Raw genomic sequence first — 25567 nt, 5'->3', positions numbered from 1 at the left:
TAATTTAAAAAAATAATATGAAAATAAAATAAAATTATACTTATTATAAATTGTGTAGCCAGAATTACATTTTCTCTCAATCATAAACTGGATATTTATGAAAGGTCATGCAAAAATCGTCAGTTAGAAGAGAGCAAATGTATTTCCGTGTCAATGAGCAGGCAAAAATATTAAGTAGCAATTCGTTTATATTGCAGTATGCTAGTCTAAACCTAAACCAAACCAAACCCATCTGTGTTAGATCGCACCCCCCTCCCCTCTTCCAAGTTACAGCTGATTTCTCATGAACTAGCGGACCTCGGTAAACCCCGCCCCTCCCGCGTACAGTTCGCCATGGTCGTCATGGAGACGGTGTGAGAGCGAGGCCGCTGGTGGAGCTCGAAGCTCTTTCCTACTGTTGGGAGGAGGTACTGCGATCTGGCCCCGCTGGCTGTTCACAACCTTCTCGTAGACGGATGATCAGATCGAAAAGGGCCGTCAGACTCTCACAGTATATTCCATACCAACATATACCGCGTTTACAGTAACCCTGGGATTTCCATCTACTCGACGAAGCTCCATGGTGACCCGATACTGATTTTAAAGAGGAGGGCATTCACTGGTAAGATCTCTTTATTGCGTTGTGAAGGTTAGTTAGCTGAGCTACGAGTTAGCTGAACGCGGTTAGCCACTCGGGGTCTTTTAATTACTAGTTGGCGTAAAAGCTAACAGATATCGGTAGCCAAATGATTCAGTTTGTGTACTTGAATATAGAAATAGTAGGTCGGTAAGTTATTGATTGATAACGACTTTAATATTCACAAAGGGAGCTATTCCAGCCACATAGCTCGCTAGTGAATCCTAATCCAATCAAAAGCACTGTTCTGTTAAGAGCGAAAGGTCTTTTTTGGTTAATGACCAAGGCGAGTATTTGTTGTATATGTGAATTACATTGTCCTTAAATCATTATCTGGCGAGTTTAAAGAAGAAATGTGGCTGTTAATTAGTGTGTCATAACGCGATTACTAAAGTCGCCAGTCCGGCGATGCGGACAAAGCCTGTTGTTAGCTTCCTATTACCCATAGGCTGCCATTTTTCTTTACTAGACTGTTAAATATCTGTTTTATGTGTATTATTTAACGGCTGTTTTTGTTTTAGATACATTGACAAGTATCTTCGTCAATGTGTTACAGTGTTATTTCGGCCAGCAACGGACCTCCTTGTAGTCTTTTGTGCTTGCGTCAACCGGGTTCCCTGCGTTATGTGCTTACGTTAGAGACTTACTGTCAACATGTAATTGTAATATACGTCTTGTTTTTTCTACCCGTTACAAAAACGACATGTCGAAACATTGGAGTCCTGCACGCGCAAATACATACGCACGCACGCGCACATGCACAAAGCGTTGTGCAGTAAACAGAGTTCACACAACAGGAGGACTTTAAAAACTTGTGATCGAAAAGTGAGGAACATCCTCAAAGTTTATCACTTTAGGAAACTTAATCGCGATCATTAGTTATTCATCTTTGTTTTTGTTTGATTGCATGGGTTAATATTGTTCTGTTTACAGTAGTTGGAGAGCAGGAGGCGATCTGTACTCTTTGTTGTACTTGTTCTGCTCTCGGAACAGTTGCACGTGTCGGCGCGTGTGACTTTAAGCCAGGACATACTGGGGCTTATTTCTGTCTTACATAGAATAACTACGTTACCATGTCCCTCAATGCACTCCAGTTCTCTCCAAATACCCGGCCTGTTTTGTTTTTGTTTTTGTTTTTTTGCGATAATGTCAGTGCCATTTCTCGTAGTGAAAACAAGATTAGTGTCATCTGCCTGCGACTAATTGCTTTATAATTTGCTGGTATCTCTAATTTGGAGCCAGCATGCACTGGTTGTTGCTTTGTTTATGTACCACTTGTAACCCAACTACAACTTTACTGTGCTTTTCTCAGTAGCATGTCTTGACTTAAATGTGAAGCTTCATGTTGAAACTTGATCAAGAGGTTGTTTCAGTAATGATATCATGTGGACAAATGTAATTGTTGCTTTGAAAAACTTCCCTTTCACAAACTCTTGTTGGTTCCCTATGGATGATCACCTCTTCCTCATTGCTGTTTGTATGCAAAAGTGTAAATAAAGGAGCTGTGTGAGCCATAGTATGCTCAACAAAAGGCCTTTTCTTTACTGTCATGCAGCCTGGACTCTTCTTGCCAGAATGAATATCACTATTCCCAGCTATGTATTTCTGTCTTTCTCCCTTTCTCTCTCCCATCTTGTACTAAACTCCCTGGAAGGGCTCTGTAGTTGGATATTTCTTGCTCAAACCCTTTTATGTTTAATCTTGAAGGCAGCTCTGGTATGATGAAGCAGGAACTGTGGTGCCACGTTACTTTTGGCATCTGGCCTGTTTTGTTGTTTTGCTTCAAAGAAAAGTGACCAGTTTTCTAATGTGGTTAAAAAATGTAACCACAAAGTGGTAAAGAAATTCTTTCAAAAACAAATAAAATAAAATAAAAATAGATCTCTTAAAGGGATAGTTCACCCAAAAAAATAATTAAAAAAATAAAGGTGGAGTATGTGATCTGGGAAATGCTAATGTTAGCCTGCTAGCATTGAAAGCATACAATCCCACCCTCCCTAAAAATCGCCGTCCAAAGCCACGCCTCCTCCAAAACACATGAGCGCACACACACACAGCTGCAAAAGCATCACAAGAGACTGTGTTAAACTACCTCATCTCAAAGCACATAACATTACAATAATAACCAACGTAAACAATTTAGAGAGCTTGTAACTGACTGCTGCAGATTAATTTCGGTGTTGATATTGTTGACATGGATACGGATAATAGTCTAGTCTGACTAGAACGTCACGGTTTGCCACCTCTTAATTACAGTAGTTATGGTTTGAACGCAGCATAAGCTCTTTGTTTTGATTCAGTAGGAACTGTAAAAGGTTGCTGCTGTTTGCTTGTGGTGCACCGTGTCTGAAGTTTCTGTATAGACTCTGCATAGCATGAAACGTGCTGATGACCGAACAGGGTGCATGAGGGAATGTTAAAAATTACGTTGACAGCCAGGTAGGACATTGTATTATTTCACTTGGACCGAATATAATTAGATTATAATTAGATGAACATTTTATGGTCCTACGCTTTCCACAGATGATATATATTTATAAAAATACATTTAGATACACTACGTTTAACATAGTGATTGCTATCAGGATATGAGGAGACTTTCAACCAGTGTAACAAAAAATGTCTCTGTAGCAAATCACCTATTGCACCTTGAATCAGTTACTCTTCCTCATGTTGTTCCAAACCCATAAGATGCTTGTTCTACTTATTCGCAAACACAAATTGTTATTTTTAGTCAAACCTGGGAGATTTCAGTCCCTCCAGTGAAAGTCAATTCCACTAAAACATTGATGCTTCCAAAAGTCTTTAAACAGGTCCTAAAAGACTTCCATATAAATCAAGCAGTTTAGCCTATATAAAAATATAAATCTAACAAAAATGTAAGCCCACCTTGACTAGCAAGAACCAATGAGGTTTTTTGCACGCATCAAGCAAGCACATTTGAGCTTTCGTTTATCATATTTGATGTGCTCTAATATGTGCGTTGATCGATGTATACATGTGAATAAAAGCCTAAATTAAATCTGTTCATATCTCCTCTTAGACTTAGATTAAACTTGATTCATATGGATCTCTTTATGAACTTTTTGAAGCGTCAAAAGTTGTGGTGTAATGGACTTTCAATGGAAGAACAGAAATCTCTCAGGTTTCATTACAAAAAAATCTTAGTTTGTGTTTTGAATATGAATAAAAGTCTTTTGGGTTTGGAATGACATGATGTAAATGACAAATTTTCAGTTTTGGGTGAAAATTAAAAAATCCACTTAAGTTTTTAGCTGCATTTTGTATAAGCTTGGTTCTTGAACAGCTTGTGATACCGTCATTTATCTGTATTTTAAAAAAATTCCAGGCAGTTGTTCTTGGATATTTGTTTTATTACAATATTACGCTTATTCGGGTGGCCATCTGCACAACACCGTAGTCACTTTTACTGAATCTTGGCTGATTTGCTGCTTCCCCACTCTGGGATCCTGTTGGCACTGAACAGTTTGTTGCAGAATGTTCTATTGCACCAGTCTGTTTGGTACACGAGACAGCAGGCGAGTTCTTCTCTGCCAGTGGGATGTGCGTCACACTCCTTGTGCTCCTTGGGCACCCTAGTGCTTCTCCGGAGCTAGGAGGAGAAAGGTGTGGTGGCGGTGGCAGATTGGCATCACGTGGGAGCAGTAGCTAGCTGCACCCTCAGCATCCTGTTTGTTTCTGGGACTTGTGCACCCCATGTTTTTGAACTTAATCTGCCTTGTGCACACCTCACATATTCTTTTGGAAGAATGCTGACAAATGGCTTGTGCAGCACCATTGCACCTGCTCTCATTTGTGTGATGGCCATGCTCTAGTTTTTTTCCCTAAGTGCATATATGCTAATAGGTTTAATATGTATTATAAACAACACCATACGCCAAGTGGATACCCTGCAGCATCTGTTCTGCATTTTGTTGATTATTATTATTATTATAAAGTATAAAATGTATTGTGACATGAGCATATCAGTTCCTCAAGGTTCCTCGGTTCTCACATCATCCATTAGTTTAGAACAATGATGTTTTCAAACAAAATTGAAATCATTGCGTAGTTTGGTTTATTAAACTGCTATATGCTCTGTTTTTTACATGTTTTGTAATTGGAAAAAATTGTGGAATTTAAAGGGTTAGTTCACCGAAAAATGAAAATTCTGTCATTTATTACTTACCCTCATGCCGTTCCACACCCGTAAGACCTTCGTTAATCTTCAGAACACAAATTAAGATATTTTAGTTGAAATCCGATGGCTCCGTGAGGCCTCCATAGGGAGCAATGGACACTTCCTCTCTCAAGATCCATAAAGGTACTAAAAACATATTTAAAACGGTTCATGTGAGTACAGTTGTTCAATATTAAAATTATAAAGCGAAGAGAATATTTTTGGAGCGCCAAAAAACTAGATAACAACTTATTTAGTGATGGCCGGTATCAAAACACTGCTTCAGGACGCATCGGAGCACAGATGAATCAGTGTGTCGAATCTGCTATTTGGAGCACCAAAGTCACGTGATTTCAGCCGTTGGCAGTTTGACACGCGATCTGAATCATGGTTCGACACACTGATTCATTTATGCTCCGGTGCTTCATGAAGCATTGTTTTGAAATCGGTAATCACTAAATAAGTCGTTATTTTGTTTTTTTGGCGCTCCAAAAATATTCTTGTCGCTTTATAATATTAATATTGAACCACTGTACTCGCATGAACTGATTTAAATATGTTTTTAGTACCTTTATGGATCTTGAGAGAGGAAGTGTACATTGCTGGCTATGCAGGCCTCATTGAGCCATCGGATTTCAACAAAAATATCTTAATTTGTGTTCTGAAGATTAACGAAGGTCTTACGGGTGTGGAACGGCATGAGGGTAAGTAATAAATGACAGAATTTAGATTTTTGGGTGAACTAACCCTTTAACAATCAAATTCACTTTTTGAAGCTAAAAACATTATAAAATGTGTCAAATGCGAGTGAAAACTAACTTTGGCTAGTAAATAATGCTCATTAGTGAATTGATAACTGAACTTCAGCATTACCTGGATTAAATCATTTTATAAGAATGATGATCTGACAATAAATATTAATAATGTGAGGTATGTGTCATGTTTGTTGAGTGGCTTAGATGCTAGATGGCTAAACTCCATTTTCATTGGGATTGAAAATATTTTTATTTGAAATACCATTTATATTCTAAATATTTTATATATACAATATAGTAGTTTCATGTAGGTTAAAAAATATGGTAACACTTCAGTATAGGGAACACAAATTCACTATTAGCTACAACTTTTGCCTTAATAAACTCCTAATTTACTGCTTATTAACAGATAGTAAGGTAGTTTTTGTAGCGTTTAAATTTAGGTATTGGGTAGGATTAAGGGATGTAGAATAAGGTCATGCAGAATAAAAAATTTATATGTGCTTTATAAGTACTAATAAACAACCAATATACTAGTAATATGCAAGCTAATAAGCAACTAGTTAAAAGTGAGAATTGGCCAGTAAAAATGGCCAATTCACCATTTAAGGTAAAATGTATTTGATTCTTGGTATAATACTTTATGAAGTCAGTGGAAATCTGCTTAATTTGTGGTGAAAGCACAGATTCCATGTGAGTGTGGTAATGGGCTCATAAAGGGTGCTGTAGCTACAGCTTCTGTTTTGCATTTAATACACTAACTACTACTGAGCTCCCTGTAGTAATACTTGTGTGTTTGTGTCATCAGGTTCAGCCGGAGAGGACTCTTGCTGCACAAGCAGTGCTGAAAGATGTGCAATGGAATGGTAGCGTGTGAGACGAGAGCCTCGCTCGCTCACAGGGTGGCCACCACATCCCTGCTGCTCCTTCTCCTTGGCATGCTCCCCACAGGCCAAGCTTCAGGTTAGATTATTCACAAAAACCTCCTCCATACTCCTTCTACACCTTGACCTTCCACTGCCGTCCACTCTTTAAGCATTGATATTTAAAATGCTGACAGCTGCCTCATTGATTTTGTAGGAAGTAATACGTCCTTAGATTATGAAATATGTAAAGTAACTTGCGAAGATGGAGGTGTCAGGGAATGCTTTTTCATTGTATTATATTGAATTCAGTTTCTGCATAATTCTGAGTCACAGATGGTTTTTGGTGGGTCGGTATTGTCTGTTGGCATCCATAATTCTTGACATCAAAGACAAAGGGTTTTGTTCTTTTGTTTCTATCGCTTTTAGTGCTTTGATAACAGAAATAACCGTTGGACTTAAGCTACTGGATGGAATAAAATGAGCAGCATTTCTTTTGTTTTCAGTCAAGCATCTGGGAGGTGTTGGTGGGGGCTGGGCACACACTCGCTCTCTTTCTTTCTCTACACTGAGGGTGGGTTTATGTCTGTTGCCCCTGTCTCTGAGAGTCTCATCCAGAGTCTCCCTCACTAAAATAGCTGTACATTATGCTCTACATGTCAGATTTGGCCTGAGAACTAAGACAGATGTCCATGTTGACAGGCGGTCAATGTGTTGTTTCAAAACTGACTGAAGTGTGTATGTGTGACCTTAGTCACTTGGGCACTTGTGTGTGTGTTTTTATAAAGCCTTAAGTTATTCTTTAACACAGATGGGACTAGTTTTTAGTCTGGTGAGGTCAGATGAGTTTGTGGTTTACTATTTTGTGCTTGTAGACCTTTCTGCAAACCTTCTGGGTAAAATAAAAGCTGGTGCTTGAACTACTGTTGGCATCCCATCCAACGTAAATGGCAAATTAAGTCAACATGGGGAGGAATATAGTACCATTATTATTTCTAAGATAGAAATAAATTACTTTTGTAACACAACTGTGTACAGATCTGTATGAAACGCTGATTCCCACCGTCTATCCACAAAAATGTTATGTGAATGTGCACTATTTCCCCTTAACATGTGAACGCTGCTCAATGAGCAAATGAGTGTCTCTTGTCTTATGTAATATGTGAGTCATTGCAAGCATTGCACTTGGAGAATAAATCATAGAGATGGAGAGATTGAGGGATGGTGGGATTGGGCTGGACCGCTGATCCCATGTGGCCATATTCTCATATTGATTCAGCACCACAAAGTCGAGCCAGGGACAAAAGTGTCCCAAGTGATCCCCAGTAATGTGTGTGTATGCATGGATGTATGGCATCTCACACGTGTTTAGCATGAATCTAGTACATCGCCTGGAAGCTACTTGTTTAGGCCTCCCACAGACCGAGCAGCGGACAGAAGGGATGATTTTTCAAGGTCGTCTGTTGATGATGATATTGTGCCATATTTTTGGCTGTTTTTCCATTTATCCACCCAAGTATACATTTTTGGTCTGTCCATCTTTTCAGTGTGCTTAAATAAGGAGTAATTTCAGTACCACTAGTGGCAGTAACAATAATAATAATAAACAGTATTATTTTTTTTAAAAACATTTTCCAGACAAACAGATAGTCTGACACAATTTTACACTATTAGTTGAGCAAGTGTTGCTTTGCAATGGTGGAAACTGATTGTAATTCCGTTTGGTGCCACTAGTGGTGCAGAAATTTCATGCTTCACACCGTGTCCTAACCAGATGCGACGCAACGCCTCGACACGTGATAAAAGGTATCTTTTCCATGTCAATCGTAGTTTTTGTCCTAACTAGCCGCGACGGCAACACACGATGATTCTATTTTTGAAGCGGTTTCTATTTCTCTGCGACGTCACAGCTGGAAAAACAACACAAAGTATGGCAATGATAATATCAGGTACTGTTATGTGCTTTATTTAAAGGTGCCCTAGAACTTTTTTTAAAAAGATGTAATATAAGTCTAAGGTGTCCCCTGAATGCACCAAAATGAAAATTCTTGGCCGAAACCAAGGCCGAAAACTGAAAACCGAAATACCGAAAGAAATTATGCCAATTATTAGTACCATTGCATTTATGGATATGATGACTGTGTACTAACTTTACTAAAAGCAAGGCATTGCAAATGCATAAATTAATATTAAAGTTTCAAAGAATAAATCATTACAAATTATACAAATATTTATTTAGCACATTGCAACAATGCACAGTTTAAAATACAATTAAAATTAAAATGTTTAACTTGACCCCACTCATGTGTACATTAAATAATAATGTCCTGTACATTATTATTTAATGTACACATGAGTGGGGTCAAGTTAAACATTTTAGTAAATATTTCTTGCAGGATTTCACTGAACATATCAGACAACGAGGGTGCATTCCTTCATCTGGTGTAGAGAGACAAGTTTTTTTTTCCTGCGCTCGGCGCTGCTCTGTCTCCTTCTCCACGCGCGGGTTCTCCGCATCCATCGCGGCCTGGATCATTTCTCGTGCGCGCTGCTTTATTTCCGCATCAAAGTAATGGTCTTTATAATGCGGATCAAGTACAGTCGCGATGTGCAGAGGATCTCAGTGAAACGTGTGCTGACAGACTCTAAGAGTGTACTTTTCATTGTTTTCACTCCGTGGTCCGTCTCAACCACTTTGCTTAGGAGACGCTTTAGTGCTGCGATTAAAGGAATAACGTCCACTACAGATGCATCAGAGGAGCTGACCTCGCGGTTTCTGTTTGTGTCATGACATTTCGGCCATTTTGTTTCGGTGATAAAAGTCTTTCGGCCGAAAACCGAAAATGCACTTTTGGGCCATTTTCAGCCGAAAATTTTTGGTGGCCGAATATTCGGTGCATCCCTAGTAAGTACAGTGTTTATTTTGATGTTTACATTGATTCTGAATGAGTTTGAGGCTGTGCTCCGTGGATAACCGCTAATGCTACACTGTTGAGGAGATTTATAAACAATGAAGTTGTGTTTATGAATTATACAGACTGTAAGTGTTTAAAAATGAAAATAGTGACGGCTCTTGTCTCCGTGAATACAGTAAGAAACGATAGTAACTTTAACCACATTTAACAGTACATTAGCAACATGCTAACGAAACATTTAGAAAGGCAATTTACAACTATCACTAAAAATATCATGTTATCATGAATCATGTCAGTTATTATTGCTCCATCTGCCATTTTTTGCTGTTGTCCTTGCTTGCTTACCTAGTCTGTTGATTCAGCTGTGCACATCCAGACGTTAATACTGGCTGCCCTTGTGTAATGCCTTGATCATGGGCTGGCATATGCAAATATTGGGGGCGTACACCCCGACTGTTAAGTAACAGTCAGTGTTATGTTGAGATTCACCTGTACTTCGGAGGTCTTTTAAACAAATGAGATTTATATAAGAAGTCTTTTCCATGTGCTGAACTCTTGTTATTTAACTATGCCGACGTAAATTCAAATTTTGAATCTAGGGCACCTTTAATGATAAAAGCGTTTAATGTGAGTCTCATTCTGGTTTCCCAGCTTTTTAGCTGTAATGAAAACAACACTGGCTAATTCACCTCAGATCTTGAAAATAAATAAATGGGCACAAAAACGTTCAAACTGTCAACTCAATGCGAACAAACAAGTGTATTCTACGACAAAGATTGGTTCAGTCACTCCATATGTACTTTAAATAATGTTTAAATATAAATGATCTGTGGGGTCATTTGAGCTAAAACTTCACAGTCTCATTCTGCGAAAACCTAAGACTTATAGTACATCTTGTAAAAATGTCCTTTTTAAGTATTAATGGGTATAAATGCCTGAAATCGACCCCTCACGGGAAGTCCTTAACCTTGGACCTTGGATCTATATTAGTCTGAATGTTGTATAACATGTTGAAGGAAGCATATGAGGTTTGATGAAAGAGGAACCTCAGTTATGAAGTCTAGACAGTGATGATGATGACATAGATCTACAGATAAATATGTAGGTGCTTTTGTAAGCTAATGAGCCAAAACAAAGAATCATACACTAGAAACCCATGACTAGTGAACACCCCCTTCTATTAATGGGTTCTGCTATTCCAGTGAAGACCATCGCCAAACATCAATGCATATGACTGGGAGCAAATCCCCACTGCTATGTTCCAACAACTAGCTGAAGCTGTTATTTATGAATTAATAATATCTATAATTTGTAGTGTTTGGGTCTGCACATACGTCTGGTCATGTAGATTGATTGGCAGGTCATTAACATCAGGACAGGACCTGCAAAGCAACTTTACAGTGAACCGTTTGAAATATTCACTGAACAATGTCGTTTCAAGGTACCTAGATAATGATCTGCAAAGCCTGGATACAAGGAGGGACCAGATCGTACTTAATTAAATTATGTTGTTTGAAACGATTCTTTTTAAAAGGCTCGGCTATTGAATCTCTTCATTCACATGTGTGTCTAGAAACAAACAAGAGGAAGTAGCACAGGAAGGCAACAACAAAAAAAAAAACTTACTGTGCTCAGGGTCTGATCTTAGGGTTTCTGGAGCTTGACTCAACCCACATTATTTCAGAGTGTGAGAGTGAAAAGCAGCTCCCTAAAGGCACACAGCTGAAGTCGCTCTGTTTTTAGCACTAGGCACATTGTGAACTACAGGAATTTCCCATGTTACTCACTTCTTACTCTGATTTATCACTATAAAACTTCCATATGTTAGCTAATGTTAATTCTCACTTCAGCAAAGGCGTTTTTCAAACCATTATGACCTGAAAGACATCGGATGAGGTGCTGGCATAGTGAACATAGTGAACACCCTCAGCCATTGTGAATAATCAAAAAGCAGAGTTAAATTGAATTTTGCAACACATTGTTTAATGTTGATTGATTCTTTTCGGGTACTTTCATGCGCATACTAAAACCATTATAGGTATCACTTGACAAGAGGTTTGGGGTTGGCAAGATTTTGAAAGTCTCTTAAAGTCACCAAGCCTCCATTTATTTGATCAAAATACAGTAAAAACAATAATGTAGTGAAATATTATTACAATTTAAAATAACTTTTCTAGTTTTTTATGTTTTATATTGTAATTTGTTATTTTGGTGGCAAAGCTGAATTTTCAGCAGCCATTACTCCAGTTTTCAGTGTCATGATCCTTTAGAAATCATTATCATCATATTATCAATATTGTGCTGCTTAGTAATTTTTTAGAAACAGTGATACATTATAAATCTCTTTGTCACTTTTGATCAATTTAATGCATCCTTGCTTGAAAGAAAAAAAGTATTATCTCTTTAAAAAAAAAAGTTCAATCATTTATTCTCTGTAGAAATGCAGAAGCAGCATTCTTATGCTTCAGGAAGTGGTTTGTGTGGGTTTGAGAAATGTTTGCAAATTAATCCTTACACTCATCATTATCCGGTAAATTTCCCAATAAACGTGATGTTTGATTGAGGCACGTCATGTGAAAGTAAAATGAGAACTAAACCGAGAAATGTGGTCATTTTCGGTTTTATCATATTGTAGTGCAACTTTAAAAGAGTTTCAGGGCTGACCTGATTCTTCTTTGGAAAATCCGTGTGAAACAGTAAACATCTGCTTTCCCTCTCCAACTAAGTTTTGTTTTTTCCTTCAAAGCTGCTTAGTTTTATGCTGTAATATGTTGCAAGTAGTACAGGTTTAGCAGATGTTGTGCAGTTCCTTAATTTCATATCAAATGTCTTACAGGATGTTTGTGTGCGTGTCAAATAATTTGGGTTAGGAATGATATGAATCATAGGTCATGTGTCTCTTGTGTTCATTGTGGAAAAATAGTGTTTCGAACGGTCGATGAGGACTTGAAGTTTTGTACCTTCAGTTCAGTGTTGTTGTACACATGACTGTAGGATGTCCCATTTGTCATTGTCATAATTCAGAAGGCTGCAAGTGCCTCTCTTGTGGCCGTGTGTGCTCTCGATGAACACGAGTATTCGAGTACTCGAACATGACAGCGACGATCAATCATGAAAACAATGATATGTATAGAAAATATATTTATCTTTTCCTTGTTGGTTATTGCTGCATTATGGGCAGAACCTAAGGTCTAATTTCCAGACTGGCGCCAATTTGCCATATACATAACTCTACGAGAACACTATGGTAATAGAACGTTTGTGCTTTAGTTGCCTGTGTTTCAGCATTGTTGTTATGTGAAGAGCACATCCACAATGGGAGTTAGACAAGCATTCAGATGAGCATGCAAGTTTGCTGGTGCATTCGCATCCTTTTGTGCAGATGTAAGTTGTAATATTACTTTTATGTTGTATATGTCTGGTTAATCCCATGTAAGACATGTTTGATTGAATTTATTAGCCCCCTAGCAAAACACTTCAGTTTATCATGTTCATTCACTCTTCAGCGTCAGCTCAAACGGCAATGTCCGACATTATTGACTATTTGAGACAGTCCTATTCCTATATGATGTTTCGAGCAGTGTTATGCACAGGCTGTCTGGAATCATTTTGTGGACAAAAAAAAGCATTCATTCATAATAAAAGTAATCCATACAACTCCAGTGGGTTAATAAAGGCCTTCTTAAGCAACTAGTTTCTTGGCGGATGCCCGTACGCTGTGCAAGTCAACTTGCACCGAATGAGTAAACCCTAAAGTGATGTATGACGCAGGATGTAGGAATATCGTAAGCTTAGATGCCTCTCGCGGTTTAAACAAATAGGGCTGTGCAACAAACTCAAGCTTCTCTTCTCTTATATCAAAATCCTCCTACATTTTCTCTTTAAAAATGATAGTTTTAGACTTCTAATTTGTAAGCGGTGTTTTGTTTTGCTCTATCCTTTGCGCATTCATCATTACATCGTGTGTCGGGTCAGATGTTGCTCTTCTGCTGCAAATTTATGCGTATGGCTATCTGTCGAAAGCTTTAAATATGGATATTTTTCTTTAAAAAAAAAACATTTTTTTGCTTCAGAAGGCCTTTATTAACACCTTGGACCTGTATGGATTACTTTTATTATGGATGGATGCATTTTTTTTTTAGCTTCAAAATGTGGCCCGCCATTCACAATCATTATAAAGCTTGGGTTCACAATCATTATAAAGCTTCAAAATGTGGCCCGCCATTCACAATCATTATAAAGCTTGGAGGAGCAAGGATATTTTTAAATAGATCATATGAAAGAAGACAGTCATATACACCTAGGATAGCTTGAGGGTGAGTAAATCATGGGATCATTTTCATTTTTGGGTGAACTCACCCTTTAATAATCTTATATAAGATGTGTTTGGTTCAGTTTATTATCCATCCACGCCCTTGTCAAACACAATAGCATGACTGAGTTTAAAGGTTGATGTCTGCTTTATCATGGGTAGATATAATATGAAACTATTTATATGACATTGCGAATCTAAAAATAACATTTACTCCCGATTTCTTTGATCTATTTGCTCACATTTTCGCTTGTTTGTAGCTTAGTACCTACCAGTCAATATTTCAAATATTCATTACACATCAGGGAAATCATGCAGTTTGGCCCACTGGGGCTTATAAAAACCCATACTCATCCTGCTGTCGCCTTCAATGACGATACTCTAGCGGCACTGGCTCTTGGAGTGATTCAATTATTACAGAACCCACATCTTGCCTTGTATAGCCAAACGAGATGGAGTTACTGATTCACAGTCAAAGTCATTATGAGGAAGTAAAAATGTAAGTGACTAACAGACAGACAGTTCCTCATATGAGAATTATCCTAGATTCGTTCCTCCTAGTAGATATTTAAATAGAGTTGCATAAATGTGGAGTATACACTTTGTTGCATAATTTCCTTCATTTCAAACCTGTATGTCTACTTCTGTGGAAAATAATGGAGAAATTCTGAAAAATGCTCTAGGCGCTTTTTTCCACGTAATTACAATGAACAGGGATAGGAGCTTTCAAGCATCAAAAAGGATCCAAAAGCAGCATAAAAAAGTGCTCCATACAACCAGGGTGCGATTTGTGAAAAAAACAGAGGGGGGGATGTTTTGAAAAGTTTTTTTTTTTTTTTTTTTGAAAATTGTTAAAAACCACAGTAGAGCTATATACTATTTTTGGCAGCTGTTACAGAAACATTTTTATGTTTCTGATTTAACCTTGAGATTTGAAGTATTAGCTAGCTTAGATATTTGCACCACTACAAAGACACATTCTTAATTTCTGATAGAAATGCAAAATCAATCGATAGTTTATAATGAGACACAAACCTTTGCATTTAATCGCGTTTGGTCCCATTTATTTTTGATCACAGTGCATACACATATAAACTTTTAGTCCAAAAGTGCGCACATTTGGAAAAATGCACATTTACTTCATATTTCGTTAGATAGAATAAGCCTGGCCGTAGGCAGGGTTTCATAATTACCGAGGTCAGAAAATGTAGTTTGCTAGGGGGGTACGCGGACATGCTCCCCCGAGAAAATATAGATTTCCCTGGTGTACATATGTGCATTTTTAAGACGTTTTAAGGCCAACAAATTGGATAACAATTTAAAATCATGTCAACAAATACACGCATGCACAGTTTTGAGGCAGCTTTAATCGCATGTTTGGTAATTTCATGACTTAACTTACAACAGAACAACGACGGTGCACGGTCGTAGTTTCTTTTGCGCTTTATTTAAGCTATAATAAAGTAATTATGCAGCACGCGCCGGCGCATTTGCGCATGAAATTCTTGAGTGCGCGCCACGAGCACAGTATAATGGCTGATTGGACAGTCGTGTTAATTTTTCTGAGTTTTACAGACATAGCCTGACATCATCTCATCTAACCGCAGCTCACTGTTGTTCAACTGAAGCTCCCTCGTCGTCACCTGCACCTTTTCCGGAATGCGGAAGGTGAAGTCGGAATGTGCGTCTGGGAGGTGTCCCGTTTGTTGAGGACAGTTCTATATAAACGCAGCGTTTTACTTGGCGATGTTTTTAAAAAAAGATTTTTATGTGCTCTGTTGGTGGTTTGTGGAGTAGCATCACCGGGGGGGGGTTAGATATTTTTTTTATCCCCCCCAGGGATAAAAATAATTCAGCAGAGGCAGGGATACATAGACCAGAAGGGGGGAAATCCCCCCCGTCCCCCCTACAAATCACACCCTGCATACAACTAATACACTTGTATGCACTTTACTTTTCAATGTGGAAGAAAGTTATTTCCTGTGAATGTGTGAGACGTCTGATTTATTAGTTGCTATGGGTAAATAACTAGAAGAATAACAAAGTGCAGTACTGAACCTGTACGATAACCCCCAATTAAAGTTGTTTTCCAGTGAAAATATGAATTGGATGTCTGATTCATAAACAAGTCATTCTTTTGAGTTGAATCTTTTTAGTGAATTGGTTGATCTTGTTCTGTTTGTGAATAATCAATCACAACATGAGGTGAACTTTCCTTTCAATTACATTTTTGACCAGTATCAATTATTTTAAGCTTGCTGTAAGATTTCTGTGACTAGTGTTTTGTATCTGTTGCGTGCTGAACCGATCCCTTGGTGGTTTGGCTCGTGATGTGACTGCGTGAGATTGTGAAAAGTGAAACTATTTACTTAAATCCATCTGAGAAAACAATACTCCACCCTTTTTAGCTCAGCATTGCACAACAAAAAAAATTCTCCCAGCCTTGCTTCAAATCAACTAACAGCACCATCTGTTTTTGTGGACAGTGTTTGATAGCCATTCACTGTTGACCCTCTAAGTCGCCTAGTCACGTTTAAACAGATGCCCTTTTCGCACTCAATATCCTAGTAGCCATTAGCCAGCACAATTGATGTCAGCACCTTTGAGCACAGCTGCTGGCCAAGGATCCATCCAGGCAGCTGACTGGCAGCAGCTTTTGCTCCAACTGCTTGTGTGCACCAGAGGCTCCAGTCTGTCATTAGCTGTGGGCCGAGTGCATTCCTGGAGTGGGTGAGCCAAGGCACAGCAGATCCCAAACACAAGAGCACTGTGTCTAGAGCCTTCCGCTGTTAGCAGACACAGCAGGGGCACCGGTTGCCCCCTCTCGCTCTCTATTTCTTCCTTTTTTCCCCCTCTCTTTATACAGAAGAGGAGTTACTTGTGCCTCACAGCTGTCCGAATAGAACCCATCTGCCACTTTTCACTGTGACAAAGGCTAGAGGAACAATAGAGTCTTCCTCTGTGTCTTCTGTCAGATCGTGTCTCTCAGTTTTCCCTCCTAGTCGATTTGGTTTGTGAGGACGAGCTGCTTAAATCAGTCAACTGCTGACCTCGGGGTGTAAACGGGCATAATAAAGAACACGTGGAGCTTTGGTTAATGCTTTTGTTCTGTCTCTCAGAAGACAGGCATCTTTTAAGGCCCTTCTGTTGTACGTGTGCGACAGGGTGTGATGGGTGCACATGCTTCCAATAAAAAAAGATACTGTATATTTTAGGGATGCATTGGTATTGAAATTTTGCCTGATATTTATTTATTTATTTCATCTTTTTTGTTGTTGTTGTTGTTGTTGTTGTTGTTATAATGACCAGTATTCAATATTATCAGTTTTGGTTACGGGCCAATACTAGACATTTTTAAATTTATTTGTATTTTTTTTATTATTTTGTTGAGATTGGTTATTTAATTGTGCATGCTAATTTAGATTACCTTTGCCATCATCTAACACTCAAATAAAGTTAATCTTTAAAATACTAATAATTTTTTTAACACAGTTAAATGTAATCTTAAGTCAACCTCAAAAATAAATATCCATTTTCCATACTGTATATTGTAATGTTATGATGCCTAAGTTCACTTTTAGCAATTAAAATGCAATTAAAATGATTGATTTTGTTTTAAATTTAATCAAATTTTTATATCCATTTATTGCTTAACATGCAAATGATTTATAGTATAGTATAAATTATATAATTATTATTATAAATTTGTATTGATGTGTTGGTCTATGCTACACTGTCCAAAATGAAAATGTTTAACAGTGTTTAAAGGGTTAGTTCACCCAAAAATGATATTGTCATTAATTACTTACTCTCATGTCGTTCCAAACCCGCAAGACCTTTGTTCATCTTCAGAACACAAATTAAGATATTTTTGATGAAATCCAATAGGTTTTTTATTCTCAATAGAAAGTGATTATTTTTTTGTTTTTGTGCAAAAAAATGTTCGTCGCTTCATGACATTAAGGTAGTCACGTTGACTATTTTAAGTTTTTACTACTTTTCTGGACCTTGAATATGGTAATTTCTATTGAGGATTTCATCAAGAATATCTTAATTTGTGTTCCGAAGATGAACGAAGGTCTTGCGGGTTTAAAACGACATGAGGGTGAGTACTTAATGACAGAAATATCATTTTTGGGTGAACTAACCCTTTAAATTATGGTGCTGAGAGATGTTATTTTGATATTTTGGTCGATGTTTGCTTGTTGAGTCAATACATATTAATTATTCTGTGGATTCAGGCATTAGATGTTCAAACAGTCATGGTTTCATTCCGGATGGATCAGTGTTTTATCCAGGGAGAGTCTCCTGGATGTCTTGTCAGGGCTCGTTTTGTTTTAGCAGCCAAGTTCGTTCGTTTCAACTGTCTTTTTTTCTGTTATTAGACATGTGCATGTGGAAACTCATTCCTCTCTCCTCTGTCCCTGCAGGAATAACACCCCTTTGACTGAAACTTTCCTAACATCCCTTCCTGCTCGGCCGTGAGAGGCTGTGGGTGCGCTTTATCTCTCGCAGTCAGCTTTTCCCATCACAGATATGCAACGCCCCTGCTGCGTTTCCCTTTAACCATTTGAGTCTGCTCCAAACACATGTGGGAACAGTAAACGCAGACATGTACACTCACACATATCAACTCGTTCCTCCCTTTCGCCTGCAGTAGGATTCATGTCATCCAAACCATGTTATGTACACAGAAACATGAGACTCGAGTATCTTGCGGCCTCCTCTCTCTCTCATGCAGCATTTTCTTACAAGAAGGAAACCACATACTGTTATTAGCCCTTTGAGAGCCATTCAAGACATGTTTTGTCACGGGTGGGTCTCATATCTCAGCAGCTGCGGTGTGCTTGTTTCGTCAACAACATCAAACTTGCAGCGCAATAAACACGTTGGTCCACACCACTGGATATCTCAGGAGATTTGTAAAGCAGGCTTTGGTGATGATAACTGTATTAAGAGTTCAATGAACAAACATCTATTATGAATGAATCACCATGTGAGGTTAGAGCAGGACATTATTGTGGCACAAATTTGTCAGCTGGTATAGATTCTGCAATACCATAAAAGTTAAAGGTCAGTTAAATTTGTTTTAATACTTTTATTCAGAAAGGATGCATTAAATTGTTCAATTAAATGCTGTTCGTTTGAACATTCTATTCATTAAAGAATCAAGTTCCAAAAAAATATCTCTTTTCAACATTCATTTTAATCAGCATATTAGAATGATTTCTGAAGAATCATTTTTATCAAGCAGCCTTGGTGAGCATAAGAGATTTCTTTAAAGACATTTAAAAATCATAATTTTGAACAATAATGTATTTTTACAACCTTTGTTTATTAGCTATGTTAAAGGGTTAGTTCACCCAAAAATGAAAATTCTGTCATTTTTTACTTACCCTCATGCCGTTCCACACCTGTAAGACCTTTGTTTATCTTCGGAACACAAATTAAGATATTTTTGTTGAAATCCGATGGCTAAGTGAGGCCTGCATAGCCAGCAATGACATTTCCTCTCTCAAGATCCATAAAGGTACTAAAAACATATTTAAATCAGTTCAAGTGAGTACAGTGGTTTAATATTAATATTATAAAGCTACGAGAATATTTTGGTGCGCCAAAAAAAACAAAATAACGACTTATTTAGTGATGGCCGATTTCAAAACACTGCTTCAGGAAGATTCGGAGTGTTATGAATCAGCACTATATAAGTCGTTATTTTGTTTTTTATGGCGCTCCAAAAATATTCTTGTCACTTTATAATATTTATATTGAACCACTGTACTCACATGAACTGATTTAAATATGTTTTTAGTACATTAATGGATCTTGAGAGAGGAAATGTCATTGCTGGCTATGAAGGCCTCACTGAGTCATAGGTTTTTTTATTTTTGTAAAATATATTTTTAGTTTGGTTTCCGTTTTACACAGTTATGTTAGTTTTTATTCTGATTTCGGTTAAAGGTGTCCTAGAACTTTTTAAAAAAAAGATATAATATAAGTGTAAGGTGTCCCCTGAATGTGTCTGTGAAGTTTCAGCTCAAAATACCCCATAGATTTTTTTTAATTCATTTTTTTAACTGCCTATTTTGGGGCATCATTATAAATGAGCCGATTCAGGGCTACTGGCCCTTTAATTCATTTAAATTAATTTATAAAGAATGAAGTTGTGTTTATGCATTATACAGACTGCAAGTGTTTAAAAATGAAAATAGTGACGGCTCTTGTCTCCGTGAATACAGTAAGAAACGATGGGAACTTTAACCGCATTTAACAGTACATTAGCAACATGCAAACGAAACATTTAGAAAGACAGTTTACAAATATCACTAAAAATATCATGATATCATGGATCATGTCAGTTATTATTGCTCCATCTGCCATTTTTCGCTATTGATCTTGCTTGCTTACCTAGTCTGTTGATTCACCTGTGCAGATCCAGACATTCTGCCCTTTTCTAATGCCTTTCATAATGTTGGGATCATGGACTGGCATATGCAAATTTTGGGGGCGTACATCCCGACTGTCACGTAACAGTCGGTGTTATGTTGAGATTCGCCTGTTCTTCGGAGGTCTTTTAAACAAATGAGATTTATATAAGAAGGAGGAAACAAAGGAGTTTGAGACTCACTATGTCATTTCCATCTACTGAACTCTTGTTATTTAACTATGCCAAGATAAATTAAATTTTTCATTCGAGGGCACCTTTAACAAAAATGAACTCTGTAAAAACTCATGTATTAGATAAATGGAAACTGTTTCTATACTGACACCTGACTTTTTATTCATTCTCAAATGAGATTAAGTCATTAGCTATTTTTAAATATTTTAAGTCACTAGACTAGAGGGTTAAAAATAGACATTACCACATTGTTATGAATTATTTTGGCGCTGCATTTCCAGTGAAAAGAAGTCATGATATGCTGTTGTTGTGATTATAAGATTATAAAATGAATCATGTTGTGATTTAAAGATTTTGGTCATACCAGCCATGCCGTAGTTGGGTTTATGTCTGTGGTAGATCCTCACTCCTTAGTTTCTACAAATTCCATAAATGGGAGAGAGGAACAAATCTCCCTTCTACCATTTACTGACAGCTTGCTTACAATCTCAGGGATTTGAATTAGGAGAGATGAGGGGAAAACAATAGAGATGGAAAAACACATCATCCCATGTCATAAGGAGATCTCCAACAAAAACATATTTACCAGGGAGGATTTTTTTGAGAGAGCAGGGTCTAATCCATGCCTGGACCGCTGGGTTTTGGTCTCACTGAGCAGCTGCGTACTGCAGTGGTCAGTAATGTGATCCGCTTTAGACCACAGCCATTTGTAATGAAGGATAATTAGAATTTCATTCCGCTGTAAATCCCTTCATTTTTTTTTTCTTTCTTTCTTCTGGGTGCTGCATCATGGACAGATGGAGGGCGAAGGCTGCTCAGGACCATGTGCTTGACATTTAGTTTCATTGTTGGGATTTCACTTGTAATTATCTAAATGAGGTGTATTTTATTCAGATTATTGGTGTTTAGGTCAAGGATCCAGTTAGAGTGCGTTAGGAAATTGTTTGTGGTAAATTTGATCTGCTATTCAAGGTAGACTAAATTAACCTAGTTTCGAAGCGAAACTTATGCCGGCCAAACAGGTTAATTGGGATTTCATTTGGAACATTAGTACATATTTTTGGACATTATGTTTCCTGACGCATAACCCATCCCATGTGGTACTTCTTAGATAGGTATCTATTGTCAAGTGTACAATCAGTTTTAGATACTGTGAAGGCCCAGTCCAACTTGTCATAGCAGGTCCGGGCAGCCGTCATTTACAAACATTCTTCCGCAAATCTGAGATTCTTTTAACTTTTTCCCTTGATAGATCCTAGCTTTCGGTGACGCATGTACTAACAATGAATTGACAACAAGGAAGAAAAACACAGCTTTGAAGATCCAGTTTTAATGGCCTCAGGCAAAACAACGTAGCTGAGGTTTGCAATATATTATATCTTTAATGTGAGTTACATTTGGTCACATGGTTATTTTGTCATACAGTCTTCATTTGTAAAATGATTTGCGAAATAAAAGGATAAGCTTTGTGTTGTGCTTAAAACCTACTTCAATATGGTAAACTCTATAATAAATGGTTTCAAGTGGCTTATTATTTGATAGTGGCTTGTGTAAAACTAGCCAACATGATAGACAAGTTCAGTAAGTAGTTACATTTAATAATAAAATATAATAATTATATTAATCAGAATGTTCTTTTGCCAAATAATTGGTTTTCAGGCTTTCTTATTTATTAATATAACTATTATATTTTATATTATAGTTAAATTTTTATACTTATTACAATTTATGTATATTTTTACACTTAATTTTTTATTATTTTACAATTAAAAGACATGTAGGCTAATTGTTTCTACATATTTTAAGCTTTGAATTTGAATTTTAAGCTGAAACAGTACATTTTTTCAAACTTTTATCATACTGTAATGTACGGCGATTTCAAGTATGGCTCATCCACTCAGAATCAGAGCTTTCCATTTCAAAAAGTGCATTAAAGCTTGTAGACTCCAACAAAAAAATAACTGCTTACAGATGTTGCACTTTTGATATAATAGATTGTGAAGTTTTGCATCTGTGGTTCATATCCTGAATGTTTCTCTAGTGTCAAAACAGAAGAGATGGAGCTGTATGTCCGACCTCTGAGTCCATAATCGGCTGATTGCAGCTTAAGAGCATGTTAAAAGCTCAGATTAGAGAACACAGTGATCGAGGTGGTCTCTCCAAACAGATCCTGTTTGTTTGAGTTGTTTTCTTTCTTTCTGCTGGATAATTGTAATGAGGGGATAGACATGTTTACGTGTTTCAAGTGATCTATTGTGTGAATAAAGCTCTGGCTCAGAGGCTCAGGAAATGTGTTTTTTTGCTCGTGTGAGAAAGACGAAGAAAATGAGAGGGAAAGAGATACCACTGGCTTTATGCCATTAAGCCCGAGGGCAGAAATGTAGTATTCTGTTATGCTTCTCAAAGCTGGACATTATGTGTGTGATCTGGGCAAAGTTTTTTTTTAAATTGAGGATGTAATACCAGACAGCAATATGAGAATAAGATCTACTTGTGTCCCCTTTTTCTCTTTGACACGTTATGAACTTTAGGGTTAGTGCAAATACATTTTAGGGCACTTTCACTCTGGAAATTGTGGTGTGAGCCTCAGTCCATGTGATGTTAGTTCCCAAGTACTCGGAAGTGACAGAAATGACCAACCATGAAAGCACAGTACTTTATTGTTTTTTTTTCTTTTCTTCAGAACATTTCAAAGCAGCCTTAAGGTGCAGTCACAATTAACACAATTAACGTTGCTCTGCAAAATGTTTTCATTTCAATTGGAATCTGTGTGATCGGGAGTTTCATATGAAGGTAAAAAAGTTCCCCATGCAGATTTTGCTCAGGTTCAAGTGGTCAAGCAAATTTTGTCATTGAGTCTGACAGCCCTCCTCCTCCACAATGCAATGAAAGCTGCAATAGTTGAGCACTTTTTTTTGTGGTATTTTCAGCGTGAACACGCTATTTACACTATTCATTCTAAAAATCTTTATAACACAATTGAGGAAAACAATAAGAAGCAAACAAATATCCAGTATACATCAACATACAGTATATAAGTATATATAACTAAATAAATGGGGGGTTATACATTTATACTACAACTGTCCCATTATGGGTATGTACTGGAATCTTTACTAATCCCAAGGTACTTCAATGGTTCTTCCCACACTTTATTAAATTACATAGGTTCTATCTTATGGGTAAACTCAAGTTTTTCTAAAAATATAAGATCCTTTATCATAACTAGCCAAACCTATATAATGGAGGGCTATGTCCAACCTCCTTGCCAACATCATCTATATAAACAGTTGTTTATATAGTCTGTACTGCAGTCTTATTGAAGGTCACTATAACAGTAACAGGCCCCAAGAGAAATTTGAACTGCTTGGCTTTTTTTTTTTTTTTTTTGCGTGATGGGTTTTTATGCTAACCTCTGCTCTTTCTGCCCCTGTAGGTTGTCCCAGACCGTCAGTTGTGCCTCATGGCCGTGGGAACCTGACGGAAACAAACCGCGGGTCCTTCCCTGTCGGCACGCTATTGCAGTACAGCTGCGATCCAGGATACACACTGGATGGCTACAGCATCATCACCTGCACCGTCTCAGGCCACTGGTCCTCTGACCCCCCTCGCTGCATCAAAAATGACGGTATATTCAATCTCTTTGTGCCCTGATCCTGTTTTGTCATCAGTATTTCATTTCATGAAGGTTAATGCTGTGTTCAGGTCATGTTGGAATTATGAATTTCAAAGTTGTAAATTGATATGAAAGCTCTGGTTCCTTTCAGTCACACTGACTCTCAAGCTTTTTTTCCAATAGTTTGTCAACCACCGAGTGAGCCGGAGAATGGAGGATATAACTGCCACCCCTCGCCGTGCCACAGACTGACCCAGGGTACCGTGATTGAGTACTTCTGTGATGAGGGTTATGTTCTGAAAGGAGGCTACCAGTTCCGAACCTGTGACAATGGAGAGTGGAAATCGTCCATGCAGATCAGCTGTCACTCTGTGCAAGGTACCTCACACAGCAGCAGGAACTTGATCCACACACTCGGCCATTTGGATATTCTGCCGTCACGTTACATATGGGCAGCTTTCCTCAGAAACAGAAACAGAAAATCAATTGAAATATATTAAATTACAAATAATGTAGATAGCTGATCATGCTTTGAGTTCAGTACAGCATCAGAAGTTTTAGGTCCCAGAAAGCAGTATTGAATCATCACCTATCATTTATTAATTTCATTGTTTTGGATATTAAGTCACTGGACAGCTCAAGGTGGTTTGCTGGTTTTTATCTGTTTGGCCAACTGGTTTACCATCACAACCTGCCGAAATCACCCCAAACCCCTCTAAAACTACCAAAACAGGCCAGGTTAAGCAGTTTAGCCAGGATGGTAGACCAGCTAACCACCTTAGGCTGGTTTAAGTTGGCTTTTCAAATATATCTGGTTATATACTTCCATAAACCTTGTTTTTGGCTTTACGCACTGCAGTGACTCAAACAAAGTGTTTTTCTTCCAGGGGAGGAGCAGCACTCTACACTGCCCATGCCGGCTCTGTCTATCGTGGCCTCCACCGCCAGTTCCGTGGCCCTCATCCTGCTGCTGGTGGTGCTGTTTGTTTTGCTTCAGCCCAAACTCAAGTCCTTCCACCACAGCCGGTGAGGCCCCGTCTCCCTCTTACTGAGCGTATCTTTTTCATTGACTATTGTTTTATTTTCACAAAGGAGTTGATTTATTTTTTATGTAGATCTAAAAACATAATGGAGAGGATAAAAACGGTCATGAAAACCTAAATTATGACACTTTTGTTGTTTTAAGAAATAATAAATAGTGGAAGTAAAAACAATATTCAGACACTTTTGGGTATTAAAAAAGGACAGTAAAAAATGTAATATTTGATGTTTGTCCTCATTTACACTATCGTTTACAAGTTTGGGGTTGGTTAGATTTTCAAAAATGTCTCTTATGCTCACCAAGGCAGCATTTATATGATCAAAAATACAGTAAAAACTGTAATATTGTAAAATATTATTACAATTCAAAATAACTGTTTTCTATTTTATTTTAATATATTTTAAATATAATTTATTTATTTCCTTTTGTAACATTTATAAATGTCTTTATAGTCACTGCATTTAATGCATCCTTGCTGAATAAAAATATGAAAAATCCTACTTTGAACTATAGTGTGTATATACTATATGGACTGCTATTGTGTTCTACTAACATTTCACAACTAAAAAGTATCCAAAACATTTTTTTCTTAATTCTGAACTATTTTAAACAATATATTAGTTTTTAGCATTTTAAACAGTGTACTTAA

At 37.5% G+C, this 25567-nt stretch overlaps 1 protein-coding gene across 2 annotated transcripts in view; it reads left to right on the top strand.

Moving 5' to 3' along the window:
- Positions 1-348: 348 nt before the first annotated feature.
- susd6 (sushi domain containing 6) overlaps positions 349-25567 on the top strand; it is a 28345-nt gene continuing 3126 nt past the window's right edge. Inside the window, exons 1-5 of one of the 2 annotated variants that reach the window (XM_067383938.1) lie at positions 349-601; positions 6360-6514; positions 23697-23888; positions 24060-24254; positions 24764-24902. In XM_067383938.1, the coding sequence (XP_067240039.1) occupies positions 6403-6514; positions 23697-23888; positions 24060-24254; positions 24764-24902 (638 nt within the window). In that variant the 5' untranslated portion in view covers positions 349-601; positions 6360-6402. The remainder of the gene's footprint in view (positions 602-6359; positions 6515-23696; positions 23889-24059; positions 24255-24763; positions 24903-25567) is intronic. The other variant, XM_067383939.1, reaches the window with a different exon arrangement.

This window comes from Chanodichthys erythropterus, chromosome 4 (assembly GCF_024489055.1).
Source record: "Chanodichthys erythropterus isolate Z2021 chromosome 4, ASM2448905v1, whole genome shotgun sequence".
Lineage (NCBI taxonomy): Eukaryota > Metazoa > Chordata > Actinopteri > Cypriniformes > Xenocyprididae > Chanodichthys > Chanodichthys erythropterus.
This window is presented reverse-complemented; position numbering and strand designations above follow the sequence as displayed.